Raw genomic sequence first — 16,285 nt, forward strand, 5'->3', positions numbered from 1 at the left:
CCCGCCGCCCTCCTCCTCCTCCTCCTCCTGCCCCTGCGCGGCGCGGCGCGGCGCGGCGCGGAGCCGGCGCTGATGCCGCTGCCGTGTTGTTGTTCCCCGCAGTGGGTCGGCGCCCCGTGCGGCTCGCACGGCCCCTACGTCTTCTACAGGGCGTTCCGCTTCCAGCGCCGCGGCGGTGGCCGGGCGCGGGTCCTCTCCCTCGGCGACTTCTTCTTCGTGCGGTGCCGCGCGGAGGAGCCCGCCTGCATCGCGGAGCTGCAGCTGCTCTGGGAGGAGCGCACCAGCCGGCAACTTCTCTCCAGCGCCAAACTTTATTTTCTCCCCGAGGACACCCCCCAGGGCAGGACCAGTGACCATGGCGAGGTGGTAAACGCGGCGCCGGCCCCCCCTTCCCCCGCGCCCGTCCCCACCTGCATGCCCGGGCTCGGCTCCCCCCTCTCCTGGCTCCCCCCACCTCGTCCCCCTCCCTGCGGTGCGTGGCGGGGCAGCGCGGAGGGGCCGCGCCGTCGGGGCGCACCGGTGCGCGCTGCCCGGGAACTTGTGCGGGCGAGGGGAAGGAGGGAGGGGGTCGGGGTGCGGGGCGCCCCCGGCCCGGTGGGCAGCGGAGTGTGTACGGGGCTCGCCCAGTCCTTCTCCGGCTTCATTAACAAAAAAAAAAAACAAAAAACCACCAAACCAAAAAAAAAAACCAACAACAACAACAAAAAAACCCCACCAAAAATTAAAACACACGGAAAAGCGGGGAAAAAACACGTTGGGGGGATTTCGATATTGTTCGGGGCTTTTTTTAAGTATTCGATATGTTTAAGAGGGCGGAAATTACGAAATGGAGGCAGAGGGAGATCAAACGCTCTCGAGCTGGCAGGGACGTGTTGAATAAAGTGATAAATGACAGGTACGGGAATAATACATTCAAATAACTTGCAGATATGCCTGGGCGTATTTCGGAGCCGCCGCGCTCCCGGCGCAAATGCGCTGCGCGCCGGCACCCTCCGCCGGCGGCCGCGCAGCCCCGCGCAGCCCGGGATGGGGCCGCGCAGCCCCGCACCGCCCCAGCCCCGAGCCCTCCCGCTATCTGCCTTTCAAATTCACTGCTTCAGTCCGTGTTCTGGGGCGGGGGACGGGTGAGGTCCCCAGGCAGAGCTGCGGGGATGGAGAGGGTCCCCGAGAGGGGCTGGAGATCTGGCGGGAGGGGGGACGAGATGTTTTGGGGGAACTTGTGTTGGAGATGCCGGGGGGTGGGCCCGGGGGGGCTGTTTGCGGAGGCACGCGTGGCTGTAGGTGCGGACGTAGCCGTGTGCCCGCACACACGCGTACACAGCCGAAACGCGTTTCAGAGCCACCTTCGCTCGCTGCCACCTCTTCACTTTAATTTTCTGTGCGTGCCGCTGAGATAAGGGAGCCTTTTCCTAAGAATCAGGGAGATGACAGTGAGCAATGGATGCTCTGAAATTGCCCGTGGTGACTATTTAAAACTGTGCCTCTGCGTGTCTCGAGTGTGTGTAAAATGAAAGATATTTGGAAGGGAGGGGGGTGGGGAAAGGGACACAAATCATTTTAATACGCCTTAATGATCAGCTCATGTTACTGTGGTAGGAACATCAGAGAAAATTAATCCTACCATTGCGAGTAAAACACTGCTCTGGTACGAGAGTTTTCAGCTGCGTGTACCTTCCTAATAATACGCACAATTTTATTTATTTTTACGTGCAAACACCGCTAGTAATTAGCCGTGTGATTATACTTGTGTATTTCATTCGGGCTTTAACTGATGTCATTCTGCATTATTCAACCATATGAAAACAATTTTCAATTAAGATAACGGCACGCCTTGAAATTATGCTAATGCCGGCCGTATTGTGTAGAATAATTATGACAAATGTAAAGCAGGTAAAAAGTTTCCTAATGCAGTTGTGTTTTACACCCCGGTGATGTCATTTCCCCTCTGGCCTAAGTTAGTCATTCATTAGCAGAGTAGCAGCAGCAGCAGCAGCAACAGCAACAGCTCTGAGTGATACTTCTCTGGCAGGGAGCCTACAGAAACCGGCACTGAGAGCCAGGGCCTAGAGAGGGCAACATAACACTCCCATTAAGAAATGTACTTTGTTTTCACTTACTCCATTAACTTGTTTATAGACATAGGAATGATTTTTTTATGATCGATTTTTAATAGTTTGGAACAATCCGAATGGTGCTTGGGGATGTACAGGCAGCAGAGAGACAAAAGGCTGGGTGCTGGCTGGGTGGGGGTAACCGCTCTCACTGGGGCGCAGGGGCGGCTGTTTACCCTAAGCACCCCGAGATCCCGGTCCCTTTGGTGAATCACATCCATATCGGTTCCCAAAGGGGCAGCAGGGCCGCCTCTGGGGTCACGGGGCTTCCTAACTCTGGACTGGGCTCCTTCTGCGGGAGGAGAGGTGGCTCTCGAGTCAGATGCACCTTATAGCTGTCAGGGCGGACCTTATTCCCAGTGTGGGACTGTTGATGGGGTGAAACACCTTGTCTTGTGTTCGGGGAGTGGGAATGGAGTGAGCCAGTGCTTAAGCATGTATTGCAAATCTGTGGTGTCTGGGGCAAAGGGGGACAGGACTCTTGCTGTCACAGAAATTGGTGGTGAGGGGAGTGAGTGGCTGAATTGCAGGCTTGCAATTGAGCCCACCGGAGGTTTAGGCACAGTCTCCAGCAGCTACCTGCGCTAGCGGCGTGATTAATAGAAGCAGCTGGCTGCCTGTTTTCCGTCATGGCAGCACTGACACTGTGACAATATTCAGCTAGTGGCTGTGAGGAGGGAGGAGAAGCAAGGAGGGATGTAATGCTTCTGTTACTCAGAAATTTCTGATGGCGTATTTTAGCTGATTGCCAAATGTTTGAGCTAATCAGCAATAAGTGTAAATATAAGTCTTTTTATAGCTAGCTGAATTCATCATCCAGATTTAAATATAACTCCGATTGCTGCTAAAACCGGATGTTTCTGTGCACTGCCCAGACCCAGGGAAGGTTCAAGCCCAGGTGTGCTTCCGCTGCTGTACTCTTCCCTCCACCTAAGGCTCAGCATCCCCATCGCCACAGCCGAGAAAAGCTCCCTTTCAGTGCCAGGAGCTGGCCAGAGGTTGTTTCCCAGGGAGTCTCAGTGGATGGTGAACATGGGATGGGGCTGCTCACATGCAGCAGGTATGGTTACTCCTGGCCCTGGTGCTCATTGCATCCCAAAGGAGACACGCATGGAGAGGCTGGGACCACCTCTGGCATCACACTCAGACCACGAGTCTTGCTGCACAGGAGCAGTGAAGACATTTTTGTAAGAGCAACAGTACTTGTGGGGCCACTGCTAGGTGAACTAGAAGAGTTTTGTGCTACTTCACTGAAAACTTCATTGCTGCTTTTAAAGAACAGTGGCCTGGGCACGCTGCTTCCCACCTCGCCATCAAGCCCAGACACTGCAGCAGGTGCAACACTGGCCAGAGAGCAAGAGCAGCCTTCTCTCTCTTCCCTCCAGCAGGGAAAAACTGATTCTCCTTCATCCCTGCAGGGCCACTGCCAAAACGGAGTCCTTTGCTGGAGGAAGTCACCACCTTGCCTTGATTTTCTCATTCACTCTGGTCCAGCGCAGTCCCCTGTGTCGCCTTGCGCATGGGAAGATGTCCTTGATGGCTGGTGCGTCACACAGGGGTCAGAGCAGGATGCTTGGGGACCTGCGGAGATCCAGAGGGAGCGGCTTTAAGGGCACCCCATTGTATTTGAAACAGTTTCATGTGGAAAGCAGCCCCCCAGCTTTGCTGGCACCCAAGTGTGAGAAGCTGTGTGCCGTCAGAAAGCGGCTACCCAGTCCCCTCGTGAAGCACCCTGCTCCTGTGGCATTCAGGGAGCACAAGGTGGGCTCACCCTCCAGCCCACAGGGTCTTGGCCAAACCCTCCTCCAGCTCATTTACTGCTCTCTGCTCCAAGAGGTGGTGTGGGGTTGTGGAATGACTGACCTTTGCAGAAGCAGTTGTAGAGTAAAATGCTTGTTAGTGCCTTGTGTTTTCATGTTTTTAAAGGTGTTGGCATTAATTAGACTAGGCTTAAAAATATATTTCAAAGTTGGTACTCATTAAATCCAGGAATGGTATTTGATGTGATGCATACAATTCCTAAAAAACCCTGAACAAGCAACTAATTCATTTTGCGTGGTATGACATTCCCTGCATTGCCCTGCATCGTGGTGAGTGCTGCTTCCATTGAGGCCAGACTGTCAGTGGGGATCTGCCTTTGGTTCATTCATCAGCAGCAAAGTTTACTACGAACTCATGTTGATTTCATCTCTTCTCCCAAACTGGGGGATCTGATGCAATGCTTTTCACTTTGCAAATAATCCTTACTCATGCAAGTAATTTACATGAGTAAGCGTTGCTCATACAGAGGAGAGGAGAGAGCTAGTTTCCTGTAATTATTTCCCTAGAAGTATTTTGCATCTTCAGACTAATTGGGGGAAAGGAAAAAAAAGAAGTCACTCCATAAATGTGTGTCATTTATAATTGCAGAAGAGATTCTTCCAGAAAGTTAAAGGAGGCAGCGTGTTCGTTCTCTCTTCATTTTGGGATAGGTGCTGACAGCATCCATTGAAAGCCTGGTTCATTTTATAGGGGCTCTCCACATGTGGGGGTCCTACCCCAGTGCAGAAAGGTAGCATAGGCCGGCCTGGGCGTGGTGTATACCAACAGTGCTTTATTGCCACCCCCCTAGAAAAATGTGCTACTCTCTTTGCACAGTAATAGATGTATTTTTTTTTTTTACGGACGTAGGAATCTGTACACTCTTATTTGAAATGAGAACAGCCCCGTTTTAGTCTCTACGGTGTGTGCCTTATGCTCATATCTGTCAACACTGGTAATGGCAACACGTTTCAAACATGCAGATTATGATTATTAAAGGGTGCTTTAAAAATCATGCTAATAGCATCAATCTCCAATGTACACTTGCTCAAATTAATTCAGCTTTGGAAATCAGGCACACTGTAATAGCAGTGTTAGGGAAATGGCATTTGTCATAAAATATCGTGGGTTTGGTAATTGCATATCCACTCTGTATATTTTTATCTCTCTCGCCACCAGTAGCACATGCTGGCAAAGGAAGAAGAGGGCAATGATGTTACTCAGACAAGCCACATGTTGCTAGCCATTAGCCTGCAATCTGGAATATCTGGTCATTTAAGGCAGATTCCTTTAAAAAAAAAAAAAAACCAACAACTTTTTATTTTATTTCCTTTCCTCTTTCCCTCCCCTTCCCTGTGCATTCAGACTGTAGAATACACCCACTGCTTTCCAGAGTTGCTGTTCCCAGTCTGATCAGTGGCACTAAACATTAAACTCTTGTCTTTGGAGAATAATAGGCCTCACATGGTACACCCTCAAGCATGTTGAGATACTGTGCAGGCTGGAAAATAAAAATGTTCTAATTGTGTCTTTTAAATAAGCATAGGAGTGAATTAATTAGACTATATTTTGTCTTTAGTTGCTTAGTTACACAATAGTATTCCTAAGCGCAAGTAAGATAAATTGGCTCTTTTTGTGCTGCTTGTCCCTTAATCATAATTACTGTATTGCTCAGGAGAGTAACACATACATAGATTTTGCATTTTTAATAATATTCAAACAATATGCGAATGATATAGAAAGTATGTTCTGATTCAAGCTCTCGTATGCTTTTATTCGGGAAGAAGTTCTACTGCTATGGGAGCAATATTTGCATTAGTTGCTCAGAGATGTAGTTCTGGGAAATACATAATTGAAATATTCTTGCAATGCTTGTTCTGGCCCTTTCATTCGCATTCAAAATAACAATGCCTTAAGTCTCTGAACAGTCATCCACTCTTGATTTAAGAGCTTTTTTTCTTTGTGTGCATGTGTGTGTTTGTGCGTGTGCAGTGTGGGTTCACACCCAGCATTAACCCTGCACAGCCTAGACGCTCGCGTGATTCATAGTGTCGGATCAAGTTGAGCTTTTTATTTGTAGCTAAAATGCAGTCAGAAGGTCAGATGAACATCGGCATTTTATGGCATTAATCCAATGACCTTAATGCTTGGCAGGCGTCCATGTTTCTATGCGAAGGTGCCAGGGTTATAGATAATAAAAGAGTTTGTTTTCATTTTCTGGATATTTTAATCTTTCTGTGCAAAGCGTAGCCTCGGGTTTGGGGGGCTTGAGGCTACTCCCAGGGGCCAAAACTTTAATGTCTTACTGGGTTGTTGAACGTTAGCTGCTAATGATGGGCAGATTGATACACATACTGAACAATGGAAGGTTCTGGCAAGAAACCCTCTAGACATGCTCAGTGGATGTATGTGAAAATTGGCTCCATTGTTCTGCTGTATGAAAAGCAAGTAAATTATTTACAGATATTTGCTGATTAAAGCACATATTGTTTTACCAGCACAATAGAACACAATATAACAAAAGACAAAAGAATAAGCTTGCATAATTTAAACCTGCTAATGCCATGTACTCCTTGTTAAGAAAAATATAATTATGTAATCTATGAGGAAAGCTTTTCGTACTGTAACTGTAGTAGGCAAAATTAGGAATGAATTGCTTGTCAACTTGCCTAAACTAAAACAGCTCTTTGAGATCTGTGAGCTACCTGATGGGAAAACATTTTGACTGAAGCCTATTTTCTCTTTGGTCAGAACTTCTATCTGCAATGACAGATATAAATTCAATTTGAACCTCTGGTTGTGAGTGGGAGGAGGGAGAAAAAAATACCCCAGTCACAAAGGAGGAGGCTCACAGTAGAAATGTCATGTCTAACTGCTCACAGACGCCCCTCTGTGCACCCCATCTCCACCCTCCTTCTAGCCTGGGTGTACCAGTACCCCAAAAAGCATCCTACAGAGACATGGTGCTGTTCTGCCCCAGGTCATTTTGTGTGTCTCACTTTGGAATTACTGAATCATGTGGAAAACGCTGCTTGCTAGTACAAGGGAAAGCAAAAACCATAGGACTTCACGTGCTTCAGCTGTGTCCTTTAACGTGGTCTTTTCTCTTGGTTTTGGACCCTGGCAGAAGGGATGAACACATCAGTGTGAGTTTCAGACAGCTCTGTGCAGCTGTGCTTAGGCTGGGGAAATACCTGTCACCTGAATTTAACAAGATCATTATAGCCCTTTAAAGTAATTAGGAAAGGATTAACAGATGAAAGGTTCTGCCTTGGCCTCTTTAAAATTCTCTGGTGTGCCGGGTAAATTCCTGATCTGTGCAGTGTTTCCTTCTCAAGGCTCTTTCCATATGTTCATGGGGGGAGAGCAGTGGTCTGTGTAGGTCCCTGTGTGTAGGCACCTCCAGGGAGCAGGTCCAGACCCCAGTGGTCAGCTGTGCTCCACAGATCCTTTGGGACGCCTGTCTGCCCTGGGCTAAGGGATGCACGAGGAGATGGCACCAAATGAGGCACTCCAGGCATGGTCAGGGGGAAATGAAGCTGTCGCTGCCTGTGCCAAGCTCTGGAGCCTCTCGTGATCCCACCTGCAGAACAGGAGGAGAGTTCCCACCTGGCAGAGGTGTGCCCTGCTCCCCAGGTCTGCATCATGCTTCCAAGGGTTCTGCTGGAAGAGCAGGAGAGTGTATGGCAGGAGAGTCCTTTGTGTACCTTGTAGGGAGGCTGAACAGGACACATCTCAGAGCCAGGCCTTTTCCATGACACAGCCACAATTTTTCAGCCAGTTTATGATCCTGCAGTCTTAAAAACTGCCATGTAGATTCCCAGCCCGCTGCTGGCAGCAGGAAAACAGGACCTCTTTACTCTAGAGGAAGTCTCTGAGAGCAAATCAGTCCTGTACAGATGCTCTTTGCCTCTTTAGAGCTGGATCTGGTCCCTGGAGGAAGTGCGGCTTGTCGGAAGTGCTTCTGGAGACCTGGGTTCAGGTTCCTGAGTGACTTCTGGTGAGTGGGTTAGGGCTGAATTGAGATGACCTGGTTTCTGCTGTTGTCCCAGAGCCCTGGTAGCATCTGTATGGCAGAGAAGAGCTCTGGACTGAAGACTGTGATCAGGACCTTTTGTTTTGATGTGCTGTCAAATAAAGCTGATGGTACTTCCCTCAAGCATCCAGGTAAATGCATTCCTACAGGAAAGGTGCTTATTGGCAACAAGCCCCCTCCTTCCTTTCTCCATGTCTGCAACATGACCTCCTGCTCCTCAAAGGGGTCTAGAGCAGGGAGTGGGATTCCTGAGTTGAGAACTGCCTTGTTACACACGGTACGGGAAGGTCCTTCTCACCTAAATTGCAAAAACACTACAATATACATGGGTCATAAAACCAGCCCAGAATAAGAGAGGCCTTTATGCCCAAATGAAATAGGCAGTTCTGTTATCCCCGCTGAATGCAGTCCCTAAGAGTCACGCTGTATTTTTTGCTCCCGCAGATGAATGTGTTTTCATCAGCAATGTACTGGGTTGTAAAATACGCATCCCCAGCTATCTACTGTGCTAAAGATTTCACGGAAAAGGCTTGAAGATGTTTTCTAATGCAAATCATACTGATCAGATAAATGATATGCAGTGTCTCCTGTAATTATCAGCAAGAGTTTTTACAGTACATCTCCTGTTTCTCTCTAGGCCACGTATTTGATGTTAGGAGACAACCAAGCAGGTGTTTGACTCGCTTGTGCCCTCCAGAATTCCTTAAATGACCTCTGGAAGCACTGGAGTGAAAACAGTCTCAGGATGTGAAAGTTTTGAGATATCTCAGTTGCTGTAATTCCTTTAAGTCTGCCTCAGTGTCTCTAAAATATAAATCTTTCCTAGTTACTGGCAATGAGTAAGGAGTTGTGACGTACCATATGCGGGTGTGCAGTCAAGATGTACGACCTCCCTGTGCTGCTCTGTGACTCCCTGCCTTGTAAGAGTTAATATTTCTTCTAAAAAATAATTAACTGCTTTAAACTATTCTAACTACCTGACCTCTTTCCCTGAATGTAAGTATTTCAGCCATCTGCTGAGTCAGGCAATATAGCATTCTGTGCTTTCACGAGGCTGTGATGGTTGCTTAGACAACAGTGACATAATATTTAAGCATAACGGCTCTCGAGAAGATGCTGTCCCCTTCTCCCTGGATGACTTCTCTGGAAATGCAAATCCAGTATGCTTTTAAAAAAACAAGAGAGGGATGAGAGGGGTTTGTGTCACCATCTTTCTTAACCATCTCCCCATTTTCTACTTGATGGGTGAAAGAATTGTACTTTGCTTAGAAGTCTTGTAAGACATGCTAAAATTATAGGCTGACTCGATAACTGTTTTTATAGAAGCAGGGGAAAAAGTGCCTCTTTCTGTAGTCAGTGCTTATTTTGAGATTTGGACAACATTGTGGCTGGGACCATTGGCTCATTGGCCCACTGACCATTGGTTGGTCAGTGTGCATCCGAGATAAATCTCATTCCTGAGCAGAGCTGAAATCTGTGGTGGTTGTTTTTTTCTCTTCTTGCTGTAGCAGGAAAAAATGGTAATTAAAGACTTAACCGTGCAATGGAGACCTCATAAACACATCACTTCAGAGCATAGCTAATACATGATGAGTTGATTTTTGTATAGGTAGAGATATATATGCACTATTTGCGACGTGGGTGGTTTTCCATGTTTACAGAGAGATATAATTATGAATGACATGAAGGTTATACAGCAGATTTCTTTAATCTTCTAAAGGTTTGTTAGTCATGTGTCACCATGTACTTGGTTTTTATTTTTTCAACATCTGTATTCTTTTGTCATCATGTTGAAGGGGTTTCTCTAGAAGGGCTGCAGCAGTAGATAGTGATTGATACCAAATGGGTGCAGGGGCTCCTCTGGCTGGAAGAGCCCTGCAGGTCTCCCAGAGCAACTTTTGTTGTGACACAGGCCTTAACCAAAAAGGAGAGGGACCCTTTTGTCACCTGCTGCTCAAAAAAAACCCGCCAAACCCCACAGTAATTTAGGGCTGAGCACTTGGAAAGATTGCTTAAGGATGTGTGAAAGCTTGGCAAGCACACTGAAATTCCGGAGCTGGTGAGATAGTTGGGTGACCTCTGTTTGGGTGGCATGGCAGAGGGGCAGATGACCTCTTGTGTCAGCACACTGCCAAGATGTGGGGAAGACAGCCCCTCTGGAGCTGCCTGTGGCTCAGGCTCCTCAGAAAGCGGGGACTGGAGGCGCCTGCCATGCCTTGCTGGGTAACAGTGTTTGTATGATGAGGCACCTGGGTGGAAATGTCCCTGGAGATACAGTCCCACACCAGCGAGATGTGCATTGGTAGCGGCACTCAGAGGAGGACTGCAGTCTGATCTGCAGTATTTGAGGAGTGTTTGATAAGTTGGGAAGGACGTGGACAATTCTGTGTGAATTGGGTCAAAAATGAGTGGTGAGGGAGGGAGCAGGTCTGTCCAGTCCTGCTCTGTGACAGGCAGAGCCACCCAAGGCAGGCCCTGAAAGGGTTCAGGTAATTTTTCCATTTCCCACCTCAGAGTGAACTAGGCCGCGTTTCCCTCGTGCTGCTGTGGTGACCCCTGGCAGTACAAGGGGAGGACAGGAATTTGGGGGCCAGCCTGGTGCCCTTAGGGAGAGGGATTTGGGGGCCAGCCTGGTGCCCTTAGGGACGTGGGCTGCAGGGGTGACCAGCTGTCCTTGGGGACAAAGATGGTGTGGAGGTGACTGAGTGGCCCTGACAAGGGGCCATCAGCTGTGGGGGTGGGGGGTTCAGCCCAGAGCCCTTGTCACAGCACAGGGACAGCCTGGACTCCTTCTGTATTTCATATTTGTGCTGGGCTGCTCCCTGGTGCCATCCTGGGCACCCCTTTTCACACTGTGGCTGTATTTGGAGCCTTGGTGCCATTTTGCAGAGGGCTGAGGGGGACACGGAGTGGTCTTTTCGCGGTGTCTTTCCCTGGCCCCTCACATCAGTGTGGGGATGCTGAACACCCCATGTTCCCATGGCTGGATGTACTGCTGCCACAGAAAACTCATGGCTGAGGTGTGCTTTCCCCAGCTCCCCAGAAGGTCCCCCTGCTCCTGCCTCTGCAGTTCCCCCTCCATGGCAGGCTGGGCAGAGTGCCCCAGTATCGCTTCACCCTTGGTACAGTAGGGCTTTTTTTTTTGTTTTAATTCCTTTTTTTTTTCTCCTGTGTACACATCATGTGCGTGTGTGTGTGAAGGTTGTATTCTCAAAAACAAGTTTATTCATTGATGATGTAATAGTGATTGTACTTTTCTTTTGGTTAATAAATTGTCTGCTCAGCTTACTTTGTATGCCAGCCAAAATTAGTCATACCAGTTCTTGGAAAGGATATGAAGAAACTAGTAATTGAAATCATAATCATTTGATCATGAGAGCTATTTGGAAAATAATATTTTAACCAGAAGCATGTCTGATCTCCAAGTCAGGTTTTTGTTGGGTTTTTTTTTTTAACTGCTGCTTAATATATTTCTCTGGTAAGGAATATTAGAAATTGTGCAGTAGCTGGTGATGTATTCAACATCCTAAAAGAGAACTTCATCCAGAAATTGCTGAGACTGTCTGCAGGCAGGCTGATATTTATATGTATGTATTATTTTTTTCCATCCTGACATTTAATAATCACCATGTAATAGCTATAAAATGCATAGCAACTATGGCTTTTTTATTTCAAGTGGATAGTGTAATGAAATTGGGTGAAACCATCCATTGAAATTGTACTTCGTAGTACCCAGTGCTTGTTTACAAAGTATTGACGTTTGTCATAAACAGAGATTTAAAGCATCACTGTTATTGTTTGTTGTTTGGTGGAGGCTCTTATGCTGTGCAGCGATAAAGGAAAAGATTTTATTACAAGCTTGCTTAGCATATAAGCATGCTATTCACTTCTGACCAAATATTTGTTATTGCACTAAATGTAATGAAGGTGCCTGCTTATGAAACAGTTTTGTATTGTATAAGGAAGAGTGGAGTATCAGATCTGTTTTTTTACTAGAATTACTTCAGGTTTTGTATTGTGTGCAACTTGTCACAATAAAGCTCTTTTTTTTTTTTTTCCATTGAGCAGTATTTTATTTCCTGAGGAATGTGTTCAGTGGACAAAAAAACCCACACTGAGAGAATCAATCATGCTTTTCCCTTTGTTTAATAACTCAAAGAATTTCTCTCTCCTTTGCAAATATTTGTGTTTATTTGAGAGAAAAATTGGATTCTGGTTTATTTATTTCAAGAACCTGTAATTGTATTTAGCGTTTGAAATGTGTGGTGAGCAAGGTGTGGTGTAAAGCCAGCTCTCATTACAACATAAATTATTTCTGCTGTTTTAACCAAAAAATCTGGAGTGTATCTTGCTGGATATGTATGTTTGTTTGTTTATTTTTTGAGGCTTTCTTGATCCCTTGCTCGCTGGAGTCAGCTGTAAAACATTCTGCTTATTCATCATGACTGAGAGGAGTTGATTGTTTCCTGGAAGGTTAAAATCCAGCAATTAGGACTGTTTAATTTGAGTATATGTTCTAGAGGCTAAACTAAGTTTAAGTGCTTTTCTTAGAATGTATGTTTTAGAAGGGGGAAAAAAATTACAGTTCTGATCTTGAAAAAGGTTTTAAGAAACATGAGAATGTGCAAGTTTCTTTTGGTGGGAAGCACATAACATTTATGTAGTATTTCTTTTGGGATTACATCACAGTTTTATTTAATTTTAAGGACAAAAGTTAAATTCAATATTTGTGTATAAGCCAAGGGAAAATGTACCATAAACATAGGAATTTTCTGGTGAGTCAGAGTTCCAAGAATCTGAGATTTACTTAGTCTATTTATTTCAGGACTAGCTATAACCATTAGTCATCCAGCCATGAATTTTTACATTTGCAGCTAATTGCACCTAAAAAACAAACTTTCCCTCAAGGCTTTGGGTTATACAGAATGTGATTTGGCAACCTGCATTTCAAATGCCTTTTAGGATCATTGCCCTGGTCCTAGAAATTGTCTTTAGATCGTGTATATTTGCTTCAAGTAAACAACTAATTTTTCCACTTAGGTGGCAAGAGGAATAAATTAAGCGCTAGCTATTCTGTGATACAAAAAAATTACTCAGCCTGCAGCAAGATAGGCTTTTCCAGGAGTCAGTGCAGGATGATATTACTGTTTTCTCAGTCATCAGGGAGCCCAGAGTGACATGTTGTGTTCTCATCTGATCACTGCTTTCAGGATGAAGTTATTGCTGTTTCAGAAAAAGTTACTGTGAAGCTTGAGGACTTGGCAAAATGGGCACAGTCCGATTTCTCCAAGTGGAAGTGTGGTTTCCGGGCTGAGCCGGTCCAGCCTATGGATGTGGGGAAGAATGGGCAGAAAGAGGCCTTGACAAGATACAGACAATCCACACTGAACAGTGGCTTGAACTTCAAAGATATCCTGAAGGAAAAGGCTGACCTTGGTGAGTATCCCTTACTTTCTCTTGTGGGAAGGGGCCTGGAGGTGAGTGTCTTTTGAAGACAGATGAGCCTAATCCTGCCATGCCATGTCAGATTCCCAAGGTATGTCTGAGCCTGGGGCAGAGGTGTGGCAATGAGATGCCTGTGTGGGGTGGGTGGTGGCAGTGAGCTCATCTCAAGCTCCTTGTGGACTGGTGTGGGGTAACACTGTGATACCCGTCTACATGGCCTGGAGCTCTACGATCAAGCCCTGAAGATGCGCATACAGATAATTGTCACAGGCTCTGCCTGGGGCTCTGCTGGCTGTGGGATCAGGTCAGAGCTGTACACTGTGGGGAGGGGATGCTGGCATGTCTTCTTGAGGCTTCCTGTGACAGGCAGGGATGAACAAAGGCCTTCCACTTCTCATGTCCCATCTTCCAGAAGCTCAGAGATGCTCCTGGTGGTTGCCTTGACTCTGTACGGTTGACTCTGTCTCTTGTTCAGTAGGGATGTGTCCCTTCCATAGTGTTTCCTTGTCAGCTGTATGTTGCTGTAGAGCTCTGCAAGCACCCCACTGTTGTCTCCACACATAGACCTGTGCTTTCTTTCCCTGTTTGTTTTCAGAAAGGGAGGTGGTAGCTCTGCTACTTTGGATGGTTGCAGACAGGCTTGCATGTGGGGCTGCTTTGGGTGCGCAGGCACTCACACCTCTAAAACCTGTGGTGAGTTCCCAGGTCCAAGTGAGATGGGTCTCCTGTTGGTAAACGTGCCTGTTTGTGGTATTAGGACCTTGGGTGTGTAACAGCTGTCAGAGATGGCACTTTGAAGTGCATACCAGGGACATTTCTCTCTTCTGCCAAGATTTTAATAAATGGTCTGTGTTTGAAGAGCATCACGTTTAGGCCATAATGTGTGAAAAGGTAAGAAATACAAAGCTAAGCCTGATGCATTTGTATCTACGTGAACAGGAGTGCAGGGCCAAGTTCAGTTTTATAGTGTCATGACTGGGTTGGCATCGAAGCCAAGTTACATGAAGCTGAAGATCTGTCTCGGAAAATTTATCTTCTGCATCTCATTTTTCTGATCTTATTAAATGGTGAAGTGATTTTGTCAATCTCATGTTTTACCATTAGATATGTAGGTTGGAAGATTAAAGTACAGTTGGAAGTCGGCCTTATTTTTCACTGCATGTCCAGGGAAAAAATAATCCATGTAATTCTTTCTCTCTTCCTTTGCTTTTCTCTGTGGTTTCTTCTAGTTCGTAATTACATGCAGTAATTTTCTCTGCTATTGCCTTGGTATCTTCTTTACGCACTACATTTATTTGCATTTGTTTGTTATGTCAGAAGAATCTTAATGTTTTTCAGACAGAACTTTTGTGTGCTAATGTTTTCTTGTTTTTGTTTTCAACAAACAAAAAAACCCTTGTGGTAAGTTACGAAATTGCTATTATCTACCCTAGGAGCCAGAGAAAATTATCTTTAAGCCTAAAGCTTACAGTTGCATGTTAAGCCTTTCAAAGTAGGGGTTATACTGAAAACGCTCATGAAATGCAAACTATATGGTATAATTTCGATAACCCCACATTCTGATGTTGCTCATTTTCAGTTGGTGGCTCTGACTTTATTGTTGGGTTGGGGTTTTCTTCAGTAGAAAAGGGAATTTTGGCTAATGTTTGATTTTGACTGCCTTTATCTTCATAATGGCTGGCTGACAGGAGTGAAACCAAAGGTTCACGAAGACCTATCGCTGACTGGATACATTGATATAGACAATTGATGCAGCTTATTAAGGGAATCAAAGAAATTTCCTGAATCTAGTACTGAGATGATTTTTTTACCATCTGAAAGAGCCAAGAATTTAATCCTCTTTTGCTTCCTGGATCTGACAAAAACTCAGAAGAGTGGTGATTTTCAAAGCTTGTGAAGCAGCCCTAGTTGGTGTCCTGTAGGCAGCCCATGAGCTCTGGTGTTTGTCTCAACTGTGGCGTTTAGCACCCACGAGATGAAGATTTACTTCTCTCCTTCTGAGCGGTTGGTCAGTGCTCTGGGAGTTGTCATGTCCCTAGCTGGAGGCAAATGGAGGAGCATGACGTGTGGTGTCCGAGGCATTTGAGCTGCTGGTGTTGTCTCTTCTCTGCTGGCAAATGGCAGCTTTACTGCCTGTTAGGACGTGTGCCCACAGACCTTTTCCAATACTCAGCATCTTGCCAACAGAGCAGCACTCGGCTGCAGTGATCAAAAGATTTATTAGCAATAACTTTTGCAGCAGGTCTCCAGCACAATGGTATGGGGTAGTTTTTCCTCTTAAAATAGGGTTGTATACTGTAAAAGGAGCACAGCGCACTGTCATGCAAAGGTCCCTCTGGTGATACTCGTGTTTAACCCTGGCTGTAGATGAGGAAGTTGCTGAACCAGGTGTTGAAAAGGCCTAGATAAACAATGTGATCTCCTGGACCCCTTTTTTCCTGTGAAATGGCATGTTTCCATTACAGAAAAATCCCATAAAAGTGAGTAGATTCTGCAGCTTTTCCTACTAGATGTTTTTGAATCAAGCTCTAGAAGGTAATAGGAAATTATATCCCTACCAAAGAGCTCAAAAAAGCTTTACAGAAGAAACAACATCAGTTTTCTTACAGTATCCAGGAGTGGTGAGGAGTGAAATAACCCGGATGAAATGAAAATATGGCTGATACAGAACCAGAGAAGTGTCACTGTGCAAACATACTTAATTAAACACGTTGCTGCTGGGAGCAGGGCAGCTTCAAACAACAACCAGGCAAAGTGAGACCTCGTGTGAGCAGTGTATACCTTGTGCCATGTGTTCAGTGGCGCTTGCTTAGCCAAAACTAAGGCAACACCTGGTTAATCCACAACCTCTAGAACCTATGATTGAGAGTTGACCCTAATTCGAACAAGGTAG

General features: G+C 46.0%; 1 protein-coding gene across 2 annotated transcripts in view; it reads left to right on the forward strand.

The window, feature by feature from the left end:
- Nucleotides 1-30: 30 nt before the first annotated feature.
- ARID5B (AT-rich interaction domain 5B) overlaps nt 31-16,285 on the forward strand; it is a 117,533-nt gene continuing 101,278 nt past the window's right edge. For both annotated transcript variants that reach the window (XM_042033363.1, XM_042033364.1), the window contains exons 1-2: nt 31-363; nt 13,158-13,383. In XM_042033363.1, coding sequence (XP_041889297.1) covers nt 73-363; nt 13,158-13,383 — 517 coding nt within the window. In that variant the 5' untranslated portion in view covers nt 31-72. The remainder of the gene's footprint in view (nt 364-13,157; nt 13,384-16,285) is intronic.

The sequence above is a fragment of the Corvus kubaryi genome, unplaced genomic scaffold (genome assembly GCF_017639235.1).
Source record: "Corvus kubaryi isolate FWS band 111438036 unplaced genomic scaffold, C.kubaryi_AGA036_p1.0 37357, whole genome shotgun sequence".
NCBI classification, from domain to species: domain Eukaryota; kingdom Metazoa; phylum Chordata; class Aves; order Passeriformes; family Corvidae; genus Corvus; species Corvus kubaryi.